The sequence below is a fragment of the Amphibalanus amphitrite genome, unplaced genomic scaffold (genome assembly GCF_019059575.1).
Source record: "Amphibalanus amphitrite isolate SeventyFive unplaced genomic scaffold, NRLGWU_Aamphi_draft 000070F_arrow, whole genome shotgun sequence".
NCBI classification, from domain to species: Eukaryota; Metazoa; Arthropoda; class Thecostraca; order Balanomorpha; family Balanidae; genus Amphibalanus; species Amphibalanus amphitrite.
Genome location: NW_024881566.1, coordinates 1,051,057 through 1,074,293, shown reverse-complemented (window position 1 = coordinate 1,074,293; position 23,237 = coordinate 1,051,057). Strand labels below are relative to the sequence as shown.

The window sequence follows — 23,237 nt, the reverse complement described above, 5'->3', positions numbered from 1 at the left end:
GATTGAGTTAGGGTGAGTACCTACCTATAACTGGGTGCTACTGCTAGGTGCTATGCAGGTCTTGGGTAGGCTGCAAATATGTGTGACGATTGACTATTGAGGTTAGGTCAGCTGTCAGGTTATTGAGGTGTGCTCATTGCTCAGGTCACATTTTTATGGACACTTCACAAATTAAAAACCTAACATAACCTAATCTAAGCTAACCTGACTAAACCTACACAACTGCCGACTATAGGAACTAAGCACCTGCCACCGACCTACTTGTGCCTACATCTCATACCATGTCAAAGTAGAGTTTCTTGGTGGAAGATTACCCTCAGTACTTTTTATCCCAGCCTTGTGAAAAAAAAAACTATTACTTCTAAGCTCTGAGTCACTGCTGGCCATCCACAGGAAGAAACGCTGAGACTGAGAGCTTTGCCATTGTATATTGGACCAACAATCATGAATCACTATCATGAATGACTATGAACACATTATATGATCACATCGTTGCATGGATTGTCACATTGACAATTTTATAACAATCCTTTTTTCAAGAAATACAGTAATGATTAACATCAAAATCAACATAAAGTGGATTTTGTGATCCAAACTTTCTCCTCCAGTAGCAATGGAATGATCGCATGTTTCATTTGCCAGACACTGAGTACCTGATGCACATTACACTTTGCGTAGCATCTAAGCATAGTAAAGCTGCCAAAGTCCATTCATTCTAGATTTTTAACTTGATAGCACTAATTTATCTTGCTGTTGTAAGTCATCATTCAATATTCATACCAATACATCAATATGCGCAGTGCGCTCATCAGTCAGCATTTTCTGGCATGATCCTGCTCAGCGCGCTCTTCAGTATTGCTCCAAGATCTGCAATATTATAGCTTATTTCGGCCAATAAGCTCTTTTAATTTTACTTTTTCTTGCTGATATATGAGCCCGTTTAACTTGCGTTTATCAACCAAAATTTCATAACTTCAAGTTCAACTTGATATTGATATTGCTCAGGAGTCAGGACCTCTGTCAGGCTCCTGGATACTTCGGATTGTATTTAGTCACATGCTTCTTAAATATGATATAAGTCAATCCTAAGGGATCCAAAACATCCAACAAAACGACGTACAAGAGTACGGAAACCACCAGATAAACTTAAAAAGCGCCTTGGAACAGAGCCAAGTGGTGCGCTCCATTTGTTTGTTTACAATGATTGTAGTGCTGATGTATTTTTGGGACTCTGAAGGTCGGCTTATAAAAAAATGAAACGTTTTTACGAAAGTTGTAAGGCAAGTAATATTTAACTGAAAGAACTAAAATATTCAAAAGCCAAACACTATGAAATATATGAATCGGAACGAAAAAGTAACCCAAAAATCCAGCCTCATCACCGGCTCCTAAAACTGCAACAAAATCAGCACTTTTCCCCGCAACTCGTTGTCCAGACGTAAATATGCGCGCTTGCCACACGAGAGGGCATATTTACGTCTGGACAACGAGTTGCGGGGAAAAGTGCTGATTTTGTTGCAGTTTTAGGAGCCGGTGATTAGGCTGGATTTTTGGGTTACTTTTTCGTTTCGATTCATGTATTTCATAGTGTTTGGCTTTTGAATATTTTAGTTCTTTCAGATAAATATTACTTGTCTTACAACTTTTGTAAAAACGTTTCATTTTTTTTATAAGCCGACCTTCAGAGTCCTAAAAATACTTCAGCACTACAATCATTGTAAACAAACAAATGGAGCACAAGTCTTGGCTCTGTTCCAAGACGCTTTTTAAGTACATCTGGCGGTTTCCGTACTCTTGTACGTCGTTTTGTTGGATGTTTTGGATCCCTTAAGATTGACTATATCATATTTAAGAAGCATGTGACTGAAAACAATCCGAAGTATCCTGATCCAGGAGGCTGACAGAGGTCCTGAGCAATATCAATATCAAGTTGAACTGGAAGTTATGAAATTTTGGTTGATAAACGCAAGTTGATCGGGCTCATATATCAGCAAAAAAAGTAAAATTAAAAGAGCTTATTGGCCGAAAACAAGCTATACCTAATATTGCAGATCTTGGAGCAATTAACTGAAGAGCACGCTGAGCAGGATCATGCCAGAAAATGTTGACTGATGAGCGCATATTGATGTATTGGTATGAATATTGAATGATAACTTACAACAGCAAGATAAATTAGTGCTAACTATCAAGTTAAAAATCTAGAATGAATGGACTTTGGCAGCTTTACTATGCTTAGATGCTATGCATTGTAATGTGCATCAGGTACCTACTCAGTGTCTGGCAAATGAAACATGTGATCATTCCATTGCTACTGCAACTGGAGGCAGTCGGGCGCACTATGGTATCGGCAGTCCATTTATAGAAACGTTTCTATTTTTGGAAGAAAGTTCCAAAAATGGAAACGCTAAAAACCAACTGTTCCAATAATGAAAACGCTCAGTTTCTATTTTCGGAAACGCAAGGAGCACATAAACCTGTTCGGTAGTTTCCGCAACAAACCATAGATTTCCGCATCAAACAAAGGCCACCAATCAAAAGACCGCATTTCGCTTCATAATTCCAACGTTGAACAGAAAAATCGGCTGTTGAACAGGCTTGCACGGTCCACTTCCTTTTGTAAACAATAGATTTTTTCATGATAGGTGAACTTTTATGTGTCATTAATGAAATATACCTCATGTTTTTGTGGAAAAATTTGATTTTCACAAGAATGGCAATTTTTTAATTGGCAGACTTGCTGTCTGGTATTCATTAATATTTTACATTGCTGTAAAGCAAGCCCTGAATGGCGTGTTGGTGACCACGTGCGGAGATCGTCTTTCCGGCTTTGGAAGGCGGTAAGTTGGAAAATATTTCGTACAGATGCTTCTAAGTGGGCAAACTGAACTTCTTAGCACCCATTTAACTTACGAATGTGTGAAAGTTGGTAGAATGTATGTAAATAATTGCATTAAAGGTCTGATATGTTACTGCTTGTCGGAAGCGATCCAAGCTGTCGTCCAGTTTTAAACGATTCCATTAAATGAAAAAGCGATGACAAGGTGTTATAAACAATTTCTATGGATAGGGAAATGCTCAAACTGTACTAATTGCCCACTTTGCACCGTATTAGTTCAGTAGGCCTTCAGTTAGTGCCTGTGTAAGGCCCATTGAATAATGCTTTATGAAGCACAGTTTCCATTTTTGGAACAAATGACGAATTTTAACTCATGTTGTACATACAGCTCACAGATGCAGTAGGTTATATGTATTTCAACTCCTATTTGCATTTAATGTTTTTAGAAGCACTTTCTGCCTTTCTCATTTCTAATAATCCACGAGAAGGTTGGAAAATGTGCACGCTCCGACAGCATGAGATGCGAACCAGAGCTTCTGAACCGGCCTGATTAGGCCGAAGTTTAACTCCAACCTTACTTATAAAGCCTTGCTTTTCTTGGGAAGCCAGAGTCTGTTAACCGCAATTCAGGGCACATCGCGACGCTTACTGCAGTCACGCATGCATGCTTGAAACAGTTAAAATATGTTATAATGTGGGTTTCGTAAGCAGTAGCAGCTTAGTAGGCAAGACGGTTGGACAGTTCTGGGGTTTATGTAGGTGCCTAGAAATTGGGGACTTTCCCCAGAAGACACATTTTCGTAAGCATTATTGTACCAACATCGGCTTTCGGGCACTATGCCCAAGCAATTGGAGGACCATTCATACGAAATTTAGATGCAAAGGGAAATCACCCATATCGGAACATGTACCGGCATCAATAGCTCGGCAATTACTTAGAAGGCGTGGGGTAGACAGGCCCACATATCAATAATATGTTGCTTATGCCTTTTCCTGTGTTGGCTCATAGTTTCCATTTTTGGAACCTTCCGTTTCCAAAAATGGAACGTTGACAAGGGTTTGCGTCAGGGCATCAGATTCGCCATTTGCGTACGAAAATATTGTTGGATTTTACTGTTTTGGGAGAAAACATATCGACAAAAAGACACGCCAGCTGAAAAGATTACTATTAACTTAAGAAATACAGAAATATGCCTGCTTAAAAATTGGCGTTTCCAATTTTGGAACTGGCGTTTCCATAAATGGAACAAAGTGCCTTCCAAATTTGGAAACGTTTCCTTTAATAGATACGTATCCATAAATGGACTGCCGATACCATAGTGCGCCCGACTGGAGGAGAAAGCTTGGATCACTAAATCCACTTTATGTTGATTTTGATGTTAATCATTACTGTATTTCTTGAAAAAAGGATTGTTATAAAATTGTCAATGTGACAATCCATGCAACGATGTGATCATATCACATATGATGTGTTCATAGTCATTCATGATAGTGATTCATGATTGTTGGTCCAAAATACAATGGCAAAGCTCTCAGTCTCAGCGTTTCTTCCTGTGGATGGCCAGCAGTGACTCAGAGCTTAGAAGTATTAGTTTTCTTCACAGGGCTGGGATAAAAAGTACTGAGGGTAATCTTCCACCAAGGAACTCTACTTTGAGTTTTGACATGGTATGAGATGTAGGCACAAGTAGGTAGGTGCTTAGTTCCTATAGTCAGCAGTTGTGTAGGTTTAGTCGGGTTAGCTTAGATTAGGTTATGTTAGTTTTTTATTTGCCAGGTGTCCATAAAAATGTGACCTGAGCAATGAGCATACCTGAATAACCTGACAGCTGACCTAACCTCAATCGTCACACATATTTGCAGCCTACCCAAGACCTGCATAGCATGGTAGCACACTCACCCTAACTCAACCCTAACTCAATCTTACCTGCTAACCTTCAACTTGCCTATAGTTAGCTCACCTTGCCAAGTTGCATCCAGGGAAACAGTCAACTGAGGAACTGGCTCATTGGGTGGCTGGTGTGAGTCTGTGCATTCAAAGTGTTTCTTCTCTGAAGCTGCTCTGCACTGCTGTAGGTATGTCATGTTAGATGCTCAGAAAATGTGGGAAATGATTACTAAGCTACTTTAGTGCTTTGTTAATGCTCGAGACATGAACAAGTACAGATCCTGCAGGGTACAGCTATGAGTTAGGTGCTAAGTGAGTATGTTATGTGAATGTGCTGTTCCCTGTTTGACCATAGTAAGTATACAAACAAGCAAAGGGTCAAACAACCAGTTTGACCAGTTTGAATCAAACAAAAGGTTTGTGTAAGTATACAAACAAGCAGTTATATTCAATCTCCACATAAACATACAACAAAAACGGCCATATAGCCTCACTCCGAACACACTACAAATAGCTTAAGCCTTTGCAGGCACAAAAATGCTTTGATTTACAGGACAGGTATACAATATAACCTCTGTCCTTGGGGATCTTGCTGCCAAGTTGAGGTACGATCAACGATGACTGAACTTCAGGATTGATCAACCTTTTCTTCTTAGCCACTGCTTATAGGTATACGAGAAAGACCAAATCAAAATGCTTGTTTGTAAACTGCCTTGAAAATTTAATGATCCACCTTCAATTCTGACATGAAGGCACAAATAAAATAGTTCCCTCTCCTTTTGGAACACACAAAGCAAAATATTTATTTACTTCTAGTGGATGGACAAGAGCAATTAGCATATCTTCCCCTCAAGTTAAAGGGACCCTCCCACCTTCAAAAAAGTTTATGAATTGGCATGAAAGTGATGTCGCTCGGTTCAGAAAGAGCGAAAACAAATATCTACCAAATTTCACCGAAAAATATTCACCGGTTTTCAAGATATTAGACTTTTACTTATGTTTACTTTTTTTGATCTCCGCTGTTTCTAGCGACTTTATTTTAGAAGTGCGGCGTTTGCGGCAGATGTTGCGCGCAAATAGCATATACCACCGCGTGCTACAAAACGTTTTAGTCAAACATTTAAAAATCGTTAGATATTTGCGCTGACGTCACACATTCAGAGGGGTATTCCTAAGCATTAGCCCCTCTGAATCAAAATGCTGCAATTTTGAAATTCAATATTTCCGATTTAAGGCATTTCTCGATGTTGTGAGTGCCGAAACCGGTAATTGTGAGCCAGGGACCCCATTTTGGCTATCTCAACTCAAATCTAATGTTAAGGTGGGAGGGTCCCTTTAACTTCTGGCACTTATGAATAATAACACTGCCGCTTATTCGCTTCATATTTTGTAACAAACGCGCAAGAACTGCAATATAACAGCACTATATGCTTCTTGACAAAATGCAAAAGTAGTAAAAATTTAGCTCTGATGACATTCATTCTTAGTGAAAACGTAATTACAAAATATTTTGTAGTAACTAGTAAATTCCGACCGAAAACAGTGCACGGTTTCAAAAAGAATCATTCCAATGACGGTCCATTCTTGCGGTCCTGAAATCGCCACTATTTCCGGCCTCTCCAACGCAACTCGTTGTCCAGACGTAAATATGCCACGAGAGGCTTGAAGCTTGTTGTCTTTGCTGCGTTCTATTTGTCTCATAAATATTTTGGTATTTGCTGCTAAATATAAATTTCACCTGCGATTAATGTTTGATATTTCAATTATTGTGCAGCAATATTACACATAACTGGGCTACCTTCAGACATGTTTTTATTTTTCATTCACAAACATTTCTTTTGGTTGCAAAAAGTATTTTGAAATTTGTTCTATTTGTTGCTGACTTCTCATTTCCCTTGTGCAAGCTGCAGTTTGAATAATTGCCAATAGATGTCTCTAGGAAAAGCGCCTGATGGATGCTGTGCCGGAGAACAGTAAGCCTCCGAATTGGACACTACGCGACACGACAGAGTGCATAATACAGCAGTTTCAGGGGCTCCACCGTGGTCTCAGGTTGGGGGGGGGGGGGGAAGTCTAACATTGGTTCAGCCACAAAATATGTTTACACACATTTAAATATACATACATAAGGCTGCATTACGAAAGCGAAATTACATACTGGAGGTGGCCGGGCCGGGCAAGGCTCGGTCCGGGACCGGAGTCTCGCGATGCCTCCAATGATGGAGCCCCTGAGCTTGACTCCTTGAGGATAAATGAATAACAATAAAAGGCTGGCACTTCGCAACAAACTTGAAGGCTGAAGGCTGAATGCCTCCTGCCAGTGAAAACTGAAAACCATTGCTGTTCAGTGCTCCCTTGACACGGATACCGCAGCTGTGACTGAATTGTGATTCCCTCGCCCGTATTGGTGTTTTTCCAGGCGGGAACGTATAAGGGGTTTGGTCATTGGTCATTGGTTGGTCAGGTCAATGACCCAAAAGTCGTGAAAATCGGGACCTGTTAGAACGTCGTAAATTGTGGCTGCTATGGGGCTTTTCGGGGTGCTGATCACGAATAGCATGTTAGTTTTGATCATAGATGATGTCTTCATGCATTTAGGCCAGGTTGGGTCAGTTCAGGTCAGGTCATCCAGTAGGGGTCCTGCCGGGTATTCGTAGTAGGGTAGGTGTCAAATGTCAACCACCTCTGACAGCTTTGTAACATGTTACGAAGGCACCAAAACAACTTCGTAAATGTTCATATGGTTGCTAAATTCGAATTCAGCTCCAAAAACTGGCCCAGAAACATGTAAAACTCGAAAAAGTGAACCGAGGTCATCAAAGGTCAATGACCTGACCTGACCTTCATGTGACCTTGACACCCACCCTAATGCATGGGGGCAACATCATATCACATGTTTGAACGATTGAAACCACGAAAAGACTGCAAAAGCGCGGCTAATGCGAGCCGACATACGCCGAATCGCGATTTCGGCCAAACATGGTCTCGAAAAGTAGGTCACAGGTCAAAGGTCGTTTGGGTCTAGGTCATGAAATTTTCGGATTAGGTGTATTATTGATCAACTCGAGGGTACTGAAAGTTTCGTCGCGATCAACAGCTTTTTACGCGAATTATTCGCGAAAAACCGAGTGGGGGGGTCCGTTCGACCCCCCCCCCCCATACGGGCGAGGGTTAAGTTTGAAGAAAACGTAAAACACATGGCAAAGCATAAATCAAATGCGAAGATAAATGTGTACAAATGAGGGCTTCTGTCATGATTGCTTAGCTCTGTTACTGCAAGGAGGGGCTAAACGGGCTTCCGCCGGGCTACGTATTTGGTAAGTCGGACGTTGGGGCCGCATTGCGACAACTTTCCACTTTTCCTTCGATGCGCGTTGTCAGTCAGATAAACATTTCGTTCGGTTTCCTCATTTATTCGCCAGGCAGATCCAGTGTAGTGGGCGCGACAACAGTTTCTCGGGGATTGCGCCGGCGATCCTAGGGCACACGCCACTGACTACCGGCCAAAGGCCATATAAAAAATACGTGCCACACCAGACGCCGCGCCCCACAGGCGCACAGACAGACAGACAAACGGTCGGCGGCGTTTCGAGGCCGCCTGCTCTCCTCTCCGCAGTGATATGTGGACTAGTGCCGCTGGACGAGAGTCGTCGGCCCAGCCAGATGAGATGAATGGCAGCCATCGCCGGCACGGGGAGGAGGGCGCGCAGAGGCACGTGGGGCCCTGGACCGCCTCAGGGCAGTCGCTCACACAGGGGCGCGCGAGATCACCGGCCCAGAACGCTCTAACATCAAGTGTGCATGTCAAACAACGGTGGTCCGGGCGGTGCCGAACGTCTATGGGGCGGCGCGACACGCCTGCAGCCGGCGCGGTGCACCTCGCGTGCCTGATGTGCCGCTGGAAACCACCGCATCCTCCGCTCTGCTAGCTCACTCGGCGCCTATTGCTGCTGTGAAACCTCAGTTTGTCCCACTGGGAGTGCAAGGAGCGCTGCGCCAATGGTGCAACACGTCACCGCAGGGTGCTACCGCCAGCACGAGTGACCGGGCATCGCGTGAAACACCGTCGGCAGTCCACAATGTCCGCTCTCCAGAGCACCCACATCACTGCAACTCACATCATCGCTCACACCCACACACGGCGTAAATTGCGACACAACAGCCGGGCTCTGTCCAGCGCCGCGGCAGCCCGCACTCCGCACACGAGTATTTCAGACACAGGTGCTCGCGACAACACGGACGCTCACACTCGGCCGGGGCCCGGCTCACAAGCAGAAGCCCACGTCGCGGCCGTCGTCGGCGTCCGTGAGCGGTATACCGTGGTCGGGCGCGATGATGACCTCAGCCACGCAACCGTCCAGGCCCGTCCGGTACTGGCCGTGGGTGGTGTACTCGAGCTCGCTGGCGCCGCCTGGTGATAGAGCACAGGATCAGTCAGTGCCTCTGGATCGTAAAAGCAGATTCACACCGTCACAGTGCCTTTGAATGATTTATGTGTTCGGAGGGCGTATTTAATAGTATTACGGAAGGAGCAAACACGTTCAGAAATATTTCTATCCGTATTCATGAAATTGCGTGTCGAGTGTAGGTACCTTGACCGAAGTGATTCGTCGAGAAAGCACATTTCGTTAAGACAAATTTGATTAAAAAAAAATAAAATGTGCCGCTAAATGTCGAAGCCACACAACATTTAGCTATGGCATTAACTTTGCACCATGCCTATTCGCCATTGTCCATTACTAGCTCCCGTCACAGATATTGTGCGATAGCCGCCAGACCGTCCGCCCGCCGTGTGCTCACCGATGAAGAGTCGTCCATCTGTGTCCAGCTGACTGAGCAGGCCGGGAGATACGCCGCTCACGGGGTAGCTGCCGTCCACGGAGATGACTCCGTCCCTCCCCACCCTGGGGTCACGGAGGGTCACATGGGTCAACACAGGGGTGACACCGTCCCGGCCCACCCTGGTCACAGTCACACGGATCAACGATAGGATGACACCCTCTCCCCAGTCCCCACCGTGGTGACACAATGTATCACGAACCTGGTGACACGGAGGATCATAAATATGTGTGTACACAGAGCCACTGCGTTATGAGTCCCAAGTTAGCTGAACGGTAGCTTTGTGAGCTTCTTGCATACGGCGATGAAAATTTCATAAGGCTTCTGACTTCGAACCCTTATTATGAGACATTATGCTCACTGGTCAAGTTCTCAGTTCCTTGTTAGTCTTATCTACCGGTAACTTCAAAGCGAACAACAAAACGCGCTATTCAGGCTCGATCAATAGGCTCGCGCTGACAATCAGCATCTAATGCTATTGATTTCGGCGTGCACCGAGTTCTGGTAGATTGTGCAGCCACACAAGAGCCGTTCAGCATCTATTTCGGCGTCGGCGGCGCAGATAAGTGGCCTCAGCGGCGGCTCAGTGGCCGCCATTAGGCCGACTCCAACAACAGCGCAGGCTCCATTAGGGGAACCACGGCATGCCCGGTCACATTACTCGGGGCATTCAGAGCGAGCCAGACCTCTTAGTGGCACTGACAACCCACACCTGAAACTCGGCGCCGGCGGCCGACCGAAAAAAAACTCCCATCTGGGAGTCTGAAGAAGTTACGGTGATGTGAAAGATGAGAGGAGACCTTTGCAGAAAAGTTTTGATTCTTTAATATTTTGCGGTGAAGGGCATCAGGATCGCCATATACCAGCGAATGCATTAGCACTGTTGTTCGAAATAAAAGTCGTGCATCTGCAGGTGCGCTGAAAAAGCATTAGGCTTCTATCGACGAAATGTATAGGTAATACGTCGTCCAAGGAAATAGAACGGTCACAGAGCGGAAAGTCGGGTAAGGGACCGCCCACAGCCCAGCTGCAACCTTCATGCTCACACCAGTATTAGTATACCCTCCCAGCACCCACCGTGAGGCCTGCACCCGGTGCCACTGGCCGTCGTATTACCCTCTGTGCACCCACCGTGAGGCCTGCACCCGGTGCCACTGTCCGTCGTCCACCCTGGTGGCGTTGTGGACCACGGTGACCGTCCCGCTGCCCAGGCTGAACCTCAGATGGACGTGGCCGTGCTCTATTCCGACGGCCAGAAAGTCGCCCGTCCACAGGTCAGAGCTGCCCGTCCACACCAGGAGACCCTCCGGGTACCGGGTCCGGAACTCCAGCTCTATGCCGTTGGTGCCTCCGCGCAGTCTGAAAAAAGAGTGGGGCGGGTGGTAAATGTAAGAGAAAAGAAAATTATGTACCGGCCTGTATGGCTCAGGCCATACTGACATGCACCTCTCGGCCACAATTTCCCGTCTTTGGCCCTCACCTATCGGACTCGACTTCCCGTCTTTGACACTCTCTTTACGACCAAGGTTTCCCTTCATTCACCTCTCGACCTGGGTATTCCTCTCTCACCTCTCAGCCACGTCGGCGCGGTCGAAGAGCAGGTAGCTGTGTACGCCGAACCGGGGCACCTGCGGCGCGGGCAGCAGGCTGACGCACTGCCGGCCGCCGCTGCCCAGCCGGCACTGACACCGGTACGAGTCACCCTCGGGCAGACAGACACCTCGCTCGTGGCACGGACGGGCCACGCACGGGTGCGCGCAGTTGGCCACATTGTAACCGGACAGAGCCGCCGCCAGCATGTGGATCGGCTTCTCGTTGACGACCATCTGCGAGAGGCGGGCGAAGCGGACGCAGGTCACTACGAGTTGTCCACGGACATGAATACGATTATTGAAACTACTCGTTTATCGCTCAAATATCCACCATGAGTATCATTCGATTATTATCCGTTCAGCGTTCTTCTCTTTAAGCACAGGCTTCCCGAACCCTTTGACCTCTTCACCACTGCTCAGGTAAGTCACATCACGTAGGCCGTAAGCGTTCAAAAGCTTTGTGTGCTATTCATTCGGAACTAGGTTTAGACCCATCCGGCAGGCTAGAACCCATTGACCCTAGCTGTATCAGTCTGTATCAGTGCCAGTGTCCGGTGTTAGTGGTGAACCACTAGTTGAATTCGGTAGCCCTGTTCATACCCGAACCTTCACCCAGTGACCACTGGAGGATTTTCTAAGCAGTAGCCCTACAATCTGAAGCTCATTGGTATTCTGCTCGAAGACAGGGCTGTTGTGACCCTGTACCTGCTCTAATTCCCTGTGTCCGGCCTACAGCCGACTCCAGAGTCTACTGAACATCAGCTGGGCTTAGTGGAGCTGAGTGGAGGAGCGGGCGGGTCAATCAGCGGGCTCGGACATACCACAGACCTCTGTATACCCTTACATGACGTACCTTTTGAATGCAGCCCTGGAACCCGTCCTTGAGGAACAGAGCGCTGGAGACGGCGTCGTAGTTGGCCACGCCGCCGAGAAACAGGTTCTGCGGCAGGCTGAGCTGCGTGAAGGCGCCGCTGCTCCTCCCGATGACGGTCGGCTGAGAGTCCACGCGCAGCACGGCCTCGCGTCCCGTCCTGGTGACGCGCACCTGGTGCCACTGGTGCAGGGCCACCGGCAGAGTGGTGCTGTGGACGGCAAACACCGGGGCCGTCAGAACCAGCGACCATGAGCCAGGGGCCGTCAGAACGCCGGGAGACAGTCAGACAGCTGGAGCCAGCGGCCACCGACAGACGGACCACAACCACTGGCGGATCCAGGGGGGGGGGGGGGGCCACCGGGGCCATGGCCCCCCCCCCAAAAGCCTGAAAGGGGGGGGCCAACATATCTTTTGGCCCCCCCCCCCCAAAACGCTTGGAGAAAAATTAATGTGAGAAGGTTGCGTAGTAGATACCTACTAGAATCAGCAGCGTGATTCAATAGCGTAGAGAAAGTCAGGGGAGCGGGAACTACTTTCAGACTGGGGGAGCACACCATAATAGAGATCAACCTAGGGTCCCCCCAAATCTAGTTTTCTCACCGGTTTTAGGCCACTTATTTTTCATCCCTTGGCTTTTTCAACAAAAAAAGAAACAGTTGCAAAAAAGGACGGTACCTATTCCGTTTGAAAAGTTGTGGGGGCACCGCCCCCACTGGCGGATTCAAGGGGGCCACCGGGGCCATGGGCCCAAAAAGCCTGAAAGAGGGGGCCAACATATCTTTTGGCCCCCCAAAACGCTCGAAGAAAAATTAATGTGAGAAGGTTGTGTAGTAGATACTTACTAGAATCAGCAGCGTGATTCAATAGCGTATAGAAACCCAGGGGCGCGGGAACTACTTTTAGACGGGGGGGGGGGGGAGGTCACACCATGATAGAGATCAACCTAGGATCCCCCAAATATAGTGTTCTCGCCGGTTTTAGGCCACTTATTTTTCATCCCTTGGCTTTTTCAACAAAAAAAGAAAACATTTGCAAAAAGGAGCGGTATTCTGTCTGAAAGTTGTGGGGGCACCACCCGCACGGCCCCAGAGTTGGGGGGGGGGGGGGGGCAAGCTGCCACCACTGCCCCCTCCCCCCGGTTCCCGCGCCTATGGAGAAACTACCGGGTTTACTAGCTTCCTTCATAAAGTGTCGTCATGTCTTATCGTCACCCGAGAAGGTCTTATTGCATAAATATCGATTGAGCTGTCAAGTTAACAAACTTGCTGTGGCAGCCTGACCTGACATGACCCGGCAACTTTTCATTCACGGAATATGCGCAATAAATTTTTTTTAGGAAAACTCACTGAGTTTTCGTTGAAAAAAAACTTGTTTTGTTTCGTAATTGTACAAGAAGCATATGAGGGACCTTTTTGTCCCTTCCTGCGAAACGGTAAAAGACTTATTTCGGTCACAGCTCAGGCCAATCTCTAAGGGTCAGTCGGATCACTTATTTCTTAAAAGGGTCCTTACGGCATCCAAGGACCAATTCCGGCTTTTGAGTGCGCCACATCAGCATTTGATGCTACGACAGATGTCGAAATCTGAATATATGTTACAGGCCGTATGAAAATTCGGTCCGTTTGCAAACGGCCTGGCCCAGTCAGGCCATATGAAACTACCTGAAAACACCGGCCGTTTGCAAACTATGACCTGAAATATCAGACCGTTTGAAAACGACCTAGTTAGTTTCGGCCTAGCGGATCCAGGGGGGCCACGGGGTCATGCCCCCAAGCCTGAAAGGGGAACAACATATATTTTTTGTCCCCAAAAACACTTAAGAAAAATGAATGTGAGAAGGGCGTAGTAGGTAGAGAGAAAATACCGTATCATTAAAAATCTGTGAGCAGTGAGCTTGATAAAAGTGTTGGTCTTGTCTTCACCCAAGAAGTTCTTATTGCACACTTTAACCATGGATGAAAGAACCTTCATCCCCTGGTTCTCCTTCATCCATGCTTTAACTCTCGATCGACGTGTGAAGTTATCGTGTAAGGTATCATGAAGCCGATCGCGACGAAACTTTAGTACCCTCATGGTGACAAAGTCTGAAAATTTCATGACCCTGACCCAAGTGAACTTTGACTTGTGGCCTATTTCTCGAGACTGTTTGGCCATGTTGGAGGCCATGTTTGGCCGGAATAGCGATTCGGCGTATGTCGGCTCACATTATCCGCGCTTTTATAGTCTTTTCGTGGTTTAAAACGCTCAAACATGTGATATGATGTTGCTCCCACGCATTAGGGCGGATGCCAATGTCACCTTACGGTCAAGTCAGGTCATTGACCTTTGATGACCTCGGTGCACTTTTCCGAGTTTAACATGTTTCTAGGATAGTTTCGTTTAGCTGATTTTGAATTTAGCATTTTGCAGCCATTTGAACATTTACGAAGTAGTTTTGATGCCTTCGTATCATGTTACGTAGCTGCCAGTGGTAGTGGACACCTGCTATACGGACGCCCATAAGTACTCCTACTGGTTGATCTGACCTGACCTGCCCCGACATGGTCTAAACGCATGATGACATTATCTATGATCCAAACTAACATGAAATTTGTGATCAGCACAAAAAAAACGTATTACAGCCTTACTTTAGGAGGTTCTGACAGGTTCTGATTTTCCCGTCTTTTGGGTCTGTGACCTGACCTGGGCGGTGTTTCACGGCACGCTGCCAGCCGCTGCCAGCGCTGATGGCACTTTTGGTTTCAATGGAGACATCAACAAGCCTATACCCACAACACTACCGAAGGCTGACCTTAGCTCGCGGAATGCGCTATCAGCGGCTGTCAGCACGACCGTGAAACACCGCCCTGGAAGGTCAACCAATGACCAAGGACCTTAAAATCGGGTATCATCGGCTCCGTCTCGTCACTCACGGGCAACACGCCTGTTTTTTTTTTCCGCGAGCTCTAGCTTAATCAGGGGCCGAACGGCAGGGGGTCCAACCGACACCTCCCAGCCCGCGAAGGCTGCGCCACGCACCGACCCGGAGCGGGCTAATTGGTCGACAAAAGCAATTTGAAGTGTTTTCAAAGTAATATTTAGGCTCGGGTTGGGTGGGCTACCATTTCTATTTTTTTTTAGTTTAAAAAAATATCGTTTCAGGGCTGTGACGAAAAAATAAGTGGCCTAAATCCGATGAGAAAACAGGATTTGGGGGTACCCTAGGTTTGGTTACTTGCAGGAGTTGGCCCCCCCCCCAAAACGCAAGTCTGGATCCGCCAGTGACCACAACATAGCCCGCGAGTTGCTGGGGGGGGGGCGTTAAACGCCCCCACTTTTTTCGCCGGGCCATAGCATAAAAACGGCGCGCCGCAGGCGCGCCAAATTTTGAGTACCTGTAGGGAATTGAATGAAGTTTATTGTGACAAGGTTTCAAAAAAATCAGTCGGAAATTTTTTGAGATATCGAGGTTTTAGTGACGTCATGATTTCTGAGTTTTTGACCAAAAACGGCATATGTTCAAAAAATCATATAAAATCACAGAATAGACATACAGACATGCCGTAAACGCCACTGGACTGCTAATACCATGAACAATCAAATGGCTATCTTCGATTGTTGATTATCGTTCCGCATTTTCCAAAATCTTGAACTGAATCTTGGCAATTTCTCGTGACTACTTCACGACCATGATACATGCATTTCTTAAATTGAACTTTTTTAGCCAAACACGTACACATATGGTAAAATGAATGTCACCATCGTGTTCCACGCCCCAAATTACCCATAAAACATGTGTCACAGGCTGCGAATATTAGTTTTGATTTTCGGGGATATGTGCCTGCCCGGTTGACCTGACCTTGACCCTGACCTATGCTTGACTGACCCCTACATGGAGCTGACACTCTTGTAGGCCTTATATGATGGATTGTGCACCGTTTTGACAGAGTTTATGACGAGAGGCGCCCATTGCGAAGTCCTGAAGTCCATGCTACTGAAAGCCCGATTTCAGGTGTTTGACCTGACCTTGACCTGACCTGTGACCTCAAAATTCAACTTAAAAGTACTCATCTGAAGCGTCTCGTCGCGTTCTTTCGTTTGCCGCCTCGTGCGTTTCGCTGCGCCTATTGGTTCTCGAGTTATCGGCTGGGGGCGTTTAACGCCCCCCCCCCCCCAGCAAACGGTGGGTGGCGAAATACCCCAGCAACTGCCGGGATAGCGCAAGCAAAACGGCAAATCGTAATATGGCACGGTGAAAAGTAGTTCAAACAGTGAGCAAATAACCAAAGAAGTCCAATGTGTTAAGGAACTTTCTTCACTAGGGATCTGCAACATTCTGATTCGGATTTTCTTATGCATTCAAAAGTTTAGCTTGTGTTGGTTTGTTCAGTTTATACGTTTGTGCACAGTAAGCTGATTTAATATCGCGTTTCATCGCACACCTGTCACACGATTCGCTAAATGAGCGGATCACACAAGAACAGCTTTTTAAAAGCTTTAAAAATCGTATGTGTTCCTGCACTCTGGGATGAACATGAACGCATGTCAGTAAAAGCCACCGCATTGGTGCCCAGAGAAGACCATTTCGGCATAAGTGTAGGTAAAGCCAAAAATCCCAAGACTAAGTGCATTCGCAGCAAACACAGTTAGGTTTACAAGTTTTTGAAAGAACTTCAGACAAGCACTGACATTTACTAGTTCCAGTGACTTTCAAAGGTCGGTCACCGGCGCTCCTCCCACTCACCGCACGAAGGTCACTCCGGTGCCGAGGTCGAACGCAAACTCGACGTGACCGTCGCGCATACTGACGGCCATGAACTCGCCCTGGCCGTTGGCGTGCAGTCCATTGTAGAGCAGGATGCCGTCCGGAGCCGTCGGCTTGATGGTCACCTCCAGAGAGAGGTAGGAGAGTGCCGAGGTGCCCAGGCCGGGGTACTTGAGGTGCGACGAGCCGTTGAAGAACGGAACCTACAGAAGGAGAGATGGAACATTGTCTGAGATTGAGCCCGATCTGGTGACGATGCTCCGATAAACTTCAATTTCTCGCCACGATTAATTATTGGCTGTATAAGCTGAGCGTGTTGAAATGAATGGCTCCAATTCGGCCATTGCTCCGAATTAATTGCCATTGATGCTGAGAAATGTTGTCATTAATACATCCATGCACCATTTGGTAATCTGAACGTCTATGGATTCTTGAGATATTGAATGAGCAGACTTGAATGCAGATTAACTGTAGCACCTTTTACTCTTCATTCAGCGAACAATTACAGTACAGCGCAACATTTTCCAAATTTTTAATTCATTTGTTTATTGTTTTATATATCAGAAGCTATATAAAACATCACCGTTTATGAAATCCGTATAACGATACAGGACCATCCAAATCAATCTAACCGCTAACGTGCCTCATCCCGCTTCCCTTTCTGAGAGAATCTCAGAAGCTCTTTGACAGATTAATTCTTTTGTTTCTGAATTGTCTTCCAAGTGAAGCCGGAGACAAATCTCGCGGTCGTTATCTCTAGAGAATCATTAATTTGAAACAATGACGCGGCACTGACTTCTGCTGAACTTGACTGGAAGTTAAATCGGTCCTAACTTTGTGATGGTCATCATGGAAAGTCCGAGGAAAGTTCTACTCTCTCATTAGCACCCCGTCGATCGCCTCAGACTCAACTTTAGGTACTGAACTCAATAAAGTGGCAATCTTGAATGCCTCGTGTGGATCACACAAGTTGTGTTTGGTTCATGTGGTTAGTAAACGGGTGTGCTTCAGCTTAATTTTAGGGTTCAACGGGTTAAAGAGACAATTTTACAGCTCGAGCAGCGCTCCGGTAGGTATCCATCCGAATTAAACATTCGGTTTTGAGCGTTGGTAGAGGTTCGGTTGACGGAATTAACATTGATGAGCCAAATGAGGCCTGGGTTAGATAAAAAATGATTACTATGTGCTTAGATACATGTATTCTATATTCGGCCGTTTTCAAACCATTCGATTTTCAAGCGACAAACCACAAGGTCATAAACCGCAATGTTAGAATATATCTTATCCCAATAAACGTTGCAAAAAGTCCAACATATGTATATGTAGTGTACCTATCGACACCGTACCGAACGTCATTGCTGCAATGGCTGATAAACGTCTAAAAACTTTTTTGTACACATCCGTATTTTGATTTCCTGACTCCAGAGAACATCTCTCGCGCACAAACATGGGCACATAATCTTCTGAACTAATCTTGATGTCCAAGATTTTTGCCTTCCGCAGATGCCAATTGGAACAAACTTTGCTCTCTCTGGCGCAGTTCCGTCCCAGTCGGGGTGGCCTGCCCGTCCCCGCCGTGGACAGAGCTGTCGCTGAACTCACTCTGGGATCTAGCTCGTGTTCAAACGAGTCCTCTGCTAAGCCGGGGTCGACAGTGGATTACTGCTAACGGATGGCAACAGAGCTGGCCGGCAACAACACAGAGGCCGCGGCTGGCAACAGTGCAGAAGTGAGCGGTAACAGAGCAGACCCTGTGCAGTGTAAAATAGGTACACTGTGCAACAGTGCATTGTTAATCCACATTTACATAACTATGCATATGTAAATCGAAGTTTGTTTAATTATATCTGAACAAACACAAGTATTCAGAACGACGCTCGAACAGGACCACACTGAACGCCTGGCGCATCATTTTCAGCATCTTCAGTATAATCTTCAACGACTATTTCACCTCTCCAGTCTTCCCGACTTTAAACTGTCACAAGTCACAAGATGCGTTAGCACAGCCGTCGCCCTAACTTTGTGACAAGTGAGCGTCTGAGCGCCGGTCCTTAGCGGACGTCCCGCCTGCCGTCACCCCCGCCATCGCCCTTCTGCGCACCCCATCCTCCGGCCTAAAGTTCCCCAAACTCGGCCCATGTATCGGCTTTATCCAATACGGCTCGGTTCAGTTATTTGGCCGATGGCGTTGTCACCAGAGGCGGGACCCACGCCAACTTTGGAAATATGGGACGGCAAGATAAACTCATAGCGGGACGCTAGAATGCACTACAAAGTTAGCCCATAGCTGCCGTGCTACGGGTTAGGACGGAGGGCCGTCGAAAAGGATAGAGAAAGGAAAGAGGTAAAGAAAAGAGAGAGAGAGAGAGAGAGAGAGAGAGAGAGGGAGAGAGGGAGAGAGGGAGAGAGAGAGAAAGGGAGAGAGGGAGGGAGGGAGGGAAAGAGAGACGGAGAGAGAGGGAGAGAGAGAGAGAGGAGAGAGAGAGAGAGAGAGGGAGAGAGAGAAACCGTTTAAAGATAAGTATCTACAATCTACATACATACGTAGCTTTATTTACGCCTTCAAAGCGTTTCAAAATGGATCGAGACAACTGAAACATACTTCTCTTGTCAGTCTGAGTCATCCCACCGAATTCCGCCGAGGCTGTTAAAACTCCTGCGTGATCTGACGCTCCGCGACCGTTGAGCGCGGTGTGCCTCAGTTTGTAAAGCTCTAAATCCTCGGATCATTCGGCGCATTACGAGCACACCGCGCGCGTCCCATTCCGACCGTGGCGCAGAGATCCGGCCGGAATTACCCCGCTGGAGATGACGAACATTTGCGGCAGATCGCGCTGAAGATTTGTCGCCTTGGCACGTCCATTTCGCGGCCCATTGATCTCCATTAAATTCGGGCCGTGCTCGTTTGGCGACTGTGTTTAATTGTGGCTGTCGGCGTCGGGTATATAGGCTTAGTCAGTGGCTGCCGACATGGGACCAGGGCGAGGATTTCGTCTACGTATGTAGCTAGCAGTGTATTGTTGAGTCTTTATGCAATTTGTGGGATTTCAATTTTCAATTGTGTGCGCGAATGGCTGACCTTGGGGCTAAAGCAGGTCAGATTATCAGTAGTATTATGAACACGGACACTTTATCATGTGTAGCTCTATCATGGCTATATGTAGCTCTGGCGAAGGACAAAACGGAACTGGATGATATGTGTAATCGGTATTAGGGTCCCCTAATAAAGTTTAGTGGCCCCTCTGGAGTGTGAAGACCAGCTGGGTCGGAGGTGGGTTGGGAAGCGGCAGTCCGTGGGGAGGGGCGAGGGCGGGGAGGGCGAGGGAGGAGACGAGAGGACAGACGTCAGTCAGTGAGAGGGGACGACGGTGACAACAGAGGCGGGCCGCGAGTGGCGCGTCTGGTGGCGTGATAGCGCGTGTGTGGTAGGGTAGCGTGCGTGTGCTGGCATCACGCAGCCTCTATCGTGCACGGTACGGTGGTGCGAGCCAGAGCGGGACGCGGACCATGGACTCCGCGCAACACTACGGACCCGGCACCGTTGGAATGGCAGGTGGGTCCGGTCCGCCGGTATCTGCATCGTAACCACGTGCTGTGTGCAGTGTCGTTGGCTGTATGTATCGTGTTCGGCGACTGACCTGGGAATGTTAGGTCAGTTCGGTACGAGGCCTGGCAGAGGCCGGTTCGGACAGAGGCCGGTTCGGTGAGGCCGGTGCGGACAGAGGCCGGTTCGTGAGGCCGGTGCAGACAGAGGCCGGTTCGTGAGGCCGGTGCAGACAGAGGCCGGTTCGTGAGGCCGGTGCGGACAGAGGCCGGTTCGTGAGGCCGGTGCGGACAGAGGCCGGTTCGTGAGGCCGGTGCAGACAGAGGCCGGTTCGTGAGGCCGGTGCGGACAGAGGCCGGTTCGTGAGGCCGGTGCGGACAGAGGCCGGTTCGTGAGGCCGGTGCGGACAGAGGCCGGTTCGGCGAGGCCGGTTCGGCGACTGACCTGGGAATGTTAGGTAAGTTTGGTACGAGGCCTGGCAGAGGCCGGTTGGGACTGAGGCCGGTTTGGTGAGGCCGGTTCGGCGACTGACCTGGGAATGTTAGGTCAGTTCGGTACGAGGCCTGGCAGAGGCCGGTGCGGACAGAGGCCGGTTCGGTGAGGCCGGTGCGGGCAGAGGCCGGTTCGGTGAGGCCGGTGCAGACAGAGGCCGGTTCGGCGAGGCCGGTTTGGCGACTGACCTGGGATGTTAGGTCAGTCCGGTGCGAGGCCTGGCAGAGGCGGGTGCGGACAGAGGCCGGTTCGGTGAGGTCGGTGCGGACAGAGGCCGGTTCGGCGACTGACCTGGTAATGTTAGGTCAGTGCGGTACAGGCCTGGCAGAGGCCGGTTCGGACTGCGGCCGGTTCGGTGAGGTCGGTGCGGACAGAGGCCGGTTCGGCGACTGACCTGGTAATGTTAGGTCAGTGCGGTACAGGCCTGGCAGAGGCCGGATCGGCGACGGACCTGGGAATGCGAGGTTCGCACGGCGGGCGACACGACGGGGTCTGAGTGACATGTGGCTTGGATATACGTTAGGTCAGTTCGGTGCGTGACCGGGCAGCGGCCGATTCAGCCCTGACCTGGGAACTTGGGTCGGGCCGGTGGGCGAACGGGTCATAGGTGACCGCGGGGGTGAGCGGATAATGCCCCGGCTTTACTTGGTAATGGATCGGTTTGAGGTTGGCCTGGTATAACGTATAGTGGTCTGCCCGGCGAGTGGGTTTGGCGGCATTCTCCCACGACACGGCCAGAGCGGCTCGGCGTCGGACGCTGGTTGCGGCGCCAACGGGCGTCGGTCAACGGGCGCGGCACGCCGCAGACGGCCTGTCACCGTCTGGGGATCCGCTGGTTTATGTCCACAGCTGGTTTATGAGCGCAGGTGTCCTTTTATGGCAAACCGTATCCAGCGCCGTCCGGGGCCGTCGCGAGGCGTGTTATATGACCGTGTTGGGAGACCGCCGCGCCGCGCCGGGCCGGCCGAGGCGGGGCGGCGGCTAGGCGGGGTCGCCGCCCTCGTTGGGCTCGGACGGTCGGCGGACGTCAGTCAGTGAGAGGGGACGACGGTGACAACAGAGGCGGGCCGCGAGTGGCGCGTCTCCCACCCCCCATCCCCAACGGCGCCAATGTCCTCAACATTGTCTCCTCCGTCTCTTTTTTCGTTTTTTTTTATTACTCTCTCCCTCTCTCGTCGGACGTCGTCTCACCCACGGTTGTGGCCGGATGAGGAGCGCAACCGAAAAATGGGTGAGTACGGCCAACAACAGCCAAACTAGAGTGGGTCGCAGCACGGGACACAGTAGCGACAGAGAGGAAACACTAACGGAAGGTTCCCTGAAATCCAGTTCCGCTCCCGGAGTTACGACTTCTTGTATGAACTATGAATTGCTGGTAGAGCTGACAACTTATGCCGGATCTCCTGGAAATGTGCTACGATCATATCAAACAAGAAGCAATTGGTTCGGTGAATTTTCCACTGAGCGCCAAACAATTAACGCCACAGACCTACGTTAGACCACCGGCAAAACGGCAACTGACCACTGCACTGACGGCGACCACCGATGCTGTCGGAATTTACAATTAGCCCTAATGAATGGTGAGAATAGCGTTGGTCTCCTAAAATTAACGATGAAAGACCTACCCATAACTTTTGGAAAATGACGGCCGTGCCACTGACAGACCAAAAACCGGACCAATCGATCGACCAATTGCATGGGCTATCGATACCCAGGGAAGGAACCAGAGGCCGAGGCATTTCGTATCGGACCTTCGAGCCGGTCAGATATTCATAGGTCGCTCGTCTGCGTCGGCACCTCGTCAGCAAACGGCTCGTCTGACAGACGGGGGCCGTCTGACGTCATAGACGGCCACGGGTGAATTATTTAACAGACCTGAGGGGCGGCCAGCGCGGAAACGGAGAGGAAAATCAGATGGAAAGGAAAATAGGATAGCATTCGATAGCACATACGAAATTTATGTTGTAAATGATATACACTTTTGGTAGTTTGTCTTTTGTAGGGATACCTATACCTCAAGTATGTCTTCAAACGGTCAGTGTCGTATGTGAAGATCATAAACATCGTTATGTCCGGTCTAATTTTGTAACGGGATAAACATTTTGAACACTAGAGCTCGGCGCTCAGCTAATAACCTCGGTTGATACTCCATGTGGGATACCGCCGGGCCCGTAGCTGTCAGCTATAAAACAGGGCTGTCCCTCACACTCGGCCGCTGGGGACCGCGACTGACAACATTAGCAGCGGCACCAGCTGGCCACGACCGACCGGCGGCGGCCGACACATCTGAGGGCCTCCCCAGCGACCTAATTCCTGGACGGAAGGCCGAGCAACAAGAGAGGAAGGCGGCGAGTCATGAGTCGGACGTTGAAGGTGATGTGTCCACTGTCTGGTGTCTATGCCTTTGGCCTACTATGTTTTTTTTTGT

At 48.7% G+C, this 23,237-nt stretch overlaps 1 protein-coding gene across 1 annotated transcript in view; it reads right to left on the bottom strand.

Moving 5' to 3' along the window:
- Positions 1-8,121: 8,121 nt before the first annotated feature.
- The window catches only part of LOC122379082 (pikachurin-like), a 54,849-nt gene continuing 39,733 nt past the window's right edge, over positions 8,122-23,237 (bottom strand). Inside the window, exons 8-13 of the mRNA XM_043361013.1 lie at positions 16,753-16,976; positions 12,009-12,237; positions 11,133-11,389; positions 10,695-10,922; positions 9,525-9,628; positions 8,122-9,135 (exon numbers count right to left, since the gene is read on the bottom strand). Of these exons, the coding sequence (XP_043216948.1) occupies positions 8,990-9,135; positions 9,525-9,628; positions 10,695-10,922; positions 11,133-11,389; positions 12,009-12,237; positions 16,753-16,976 (1,188 nt within the window). The 3' untranslated portion in view covers positions 8,122-8,989. The remainder of the gene's footprint in view (positions 9,136-9,524; positions 9,629-10,694; positions 10,923-11,132; positions 11,390-12,008; positions 12,238-16,752; positions 16,977-23,237) is intronic.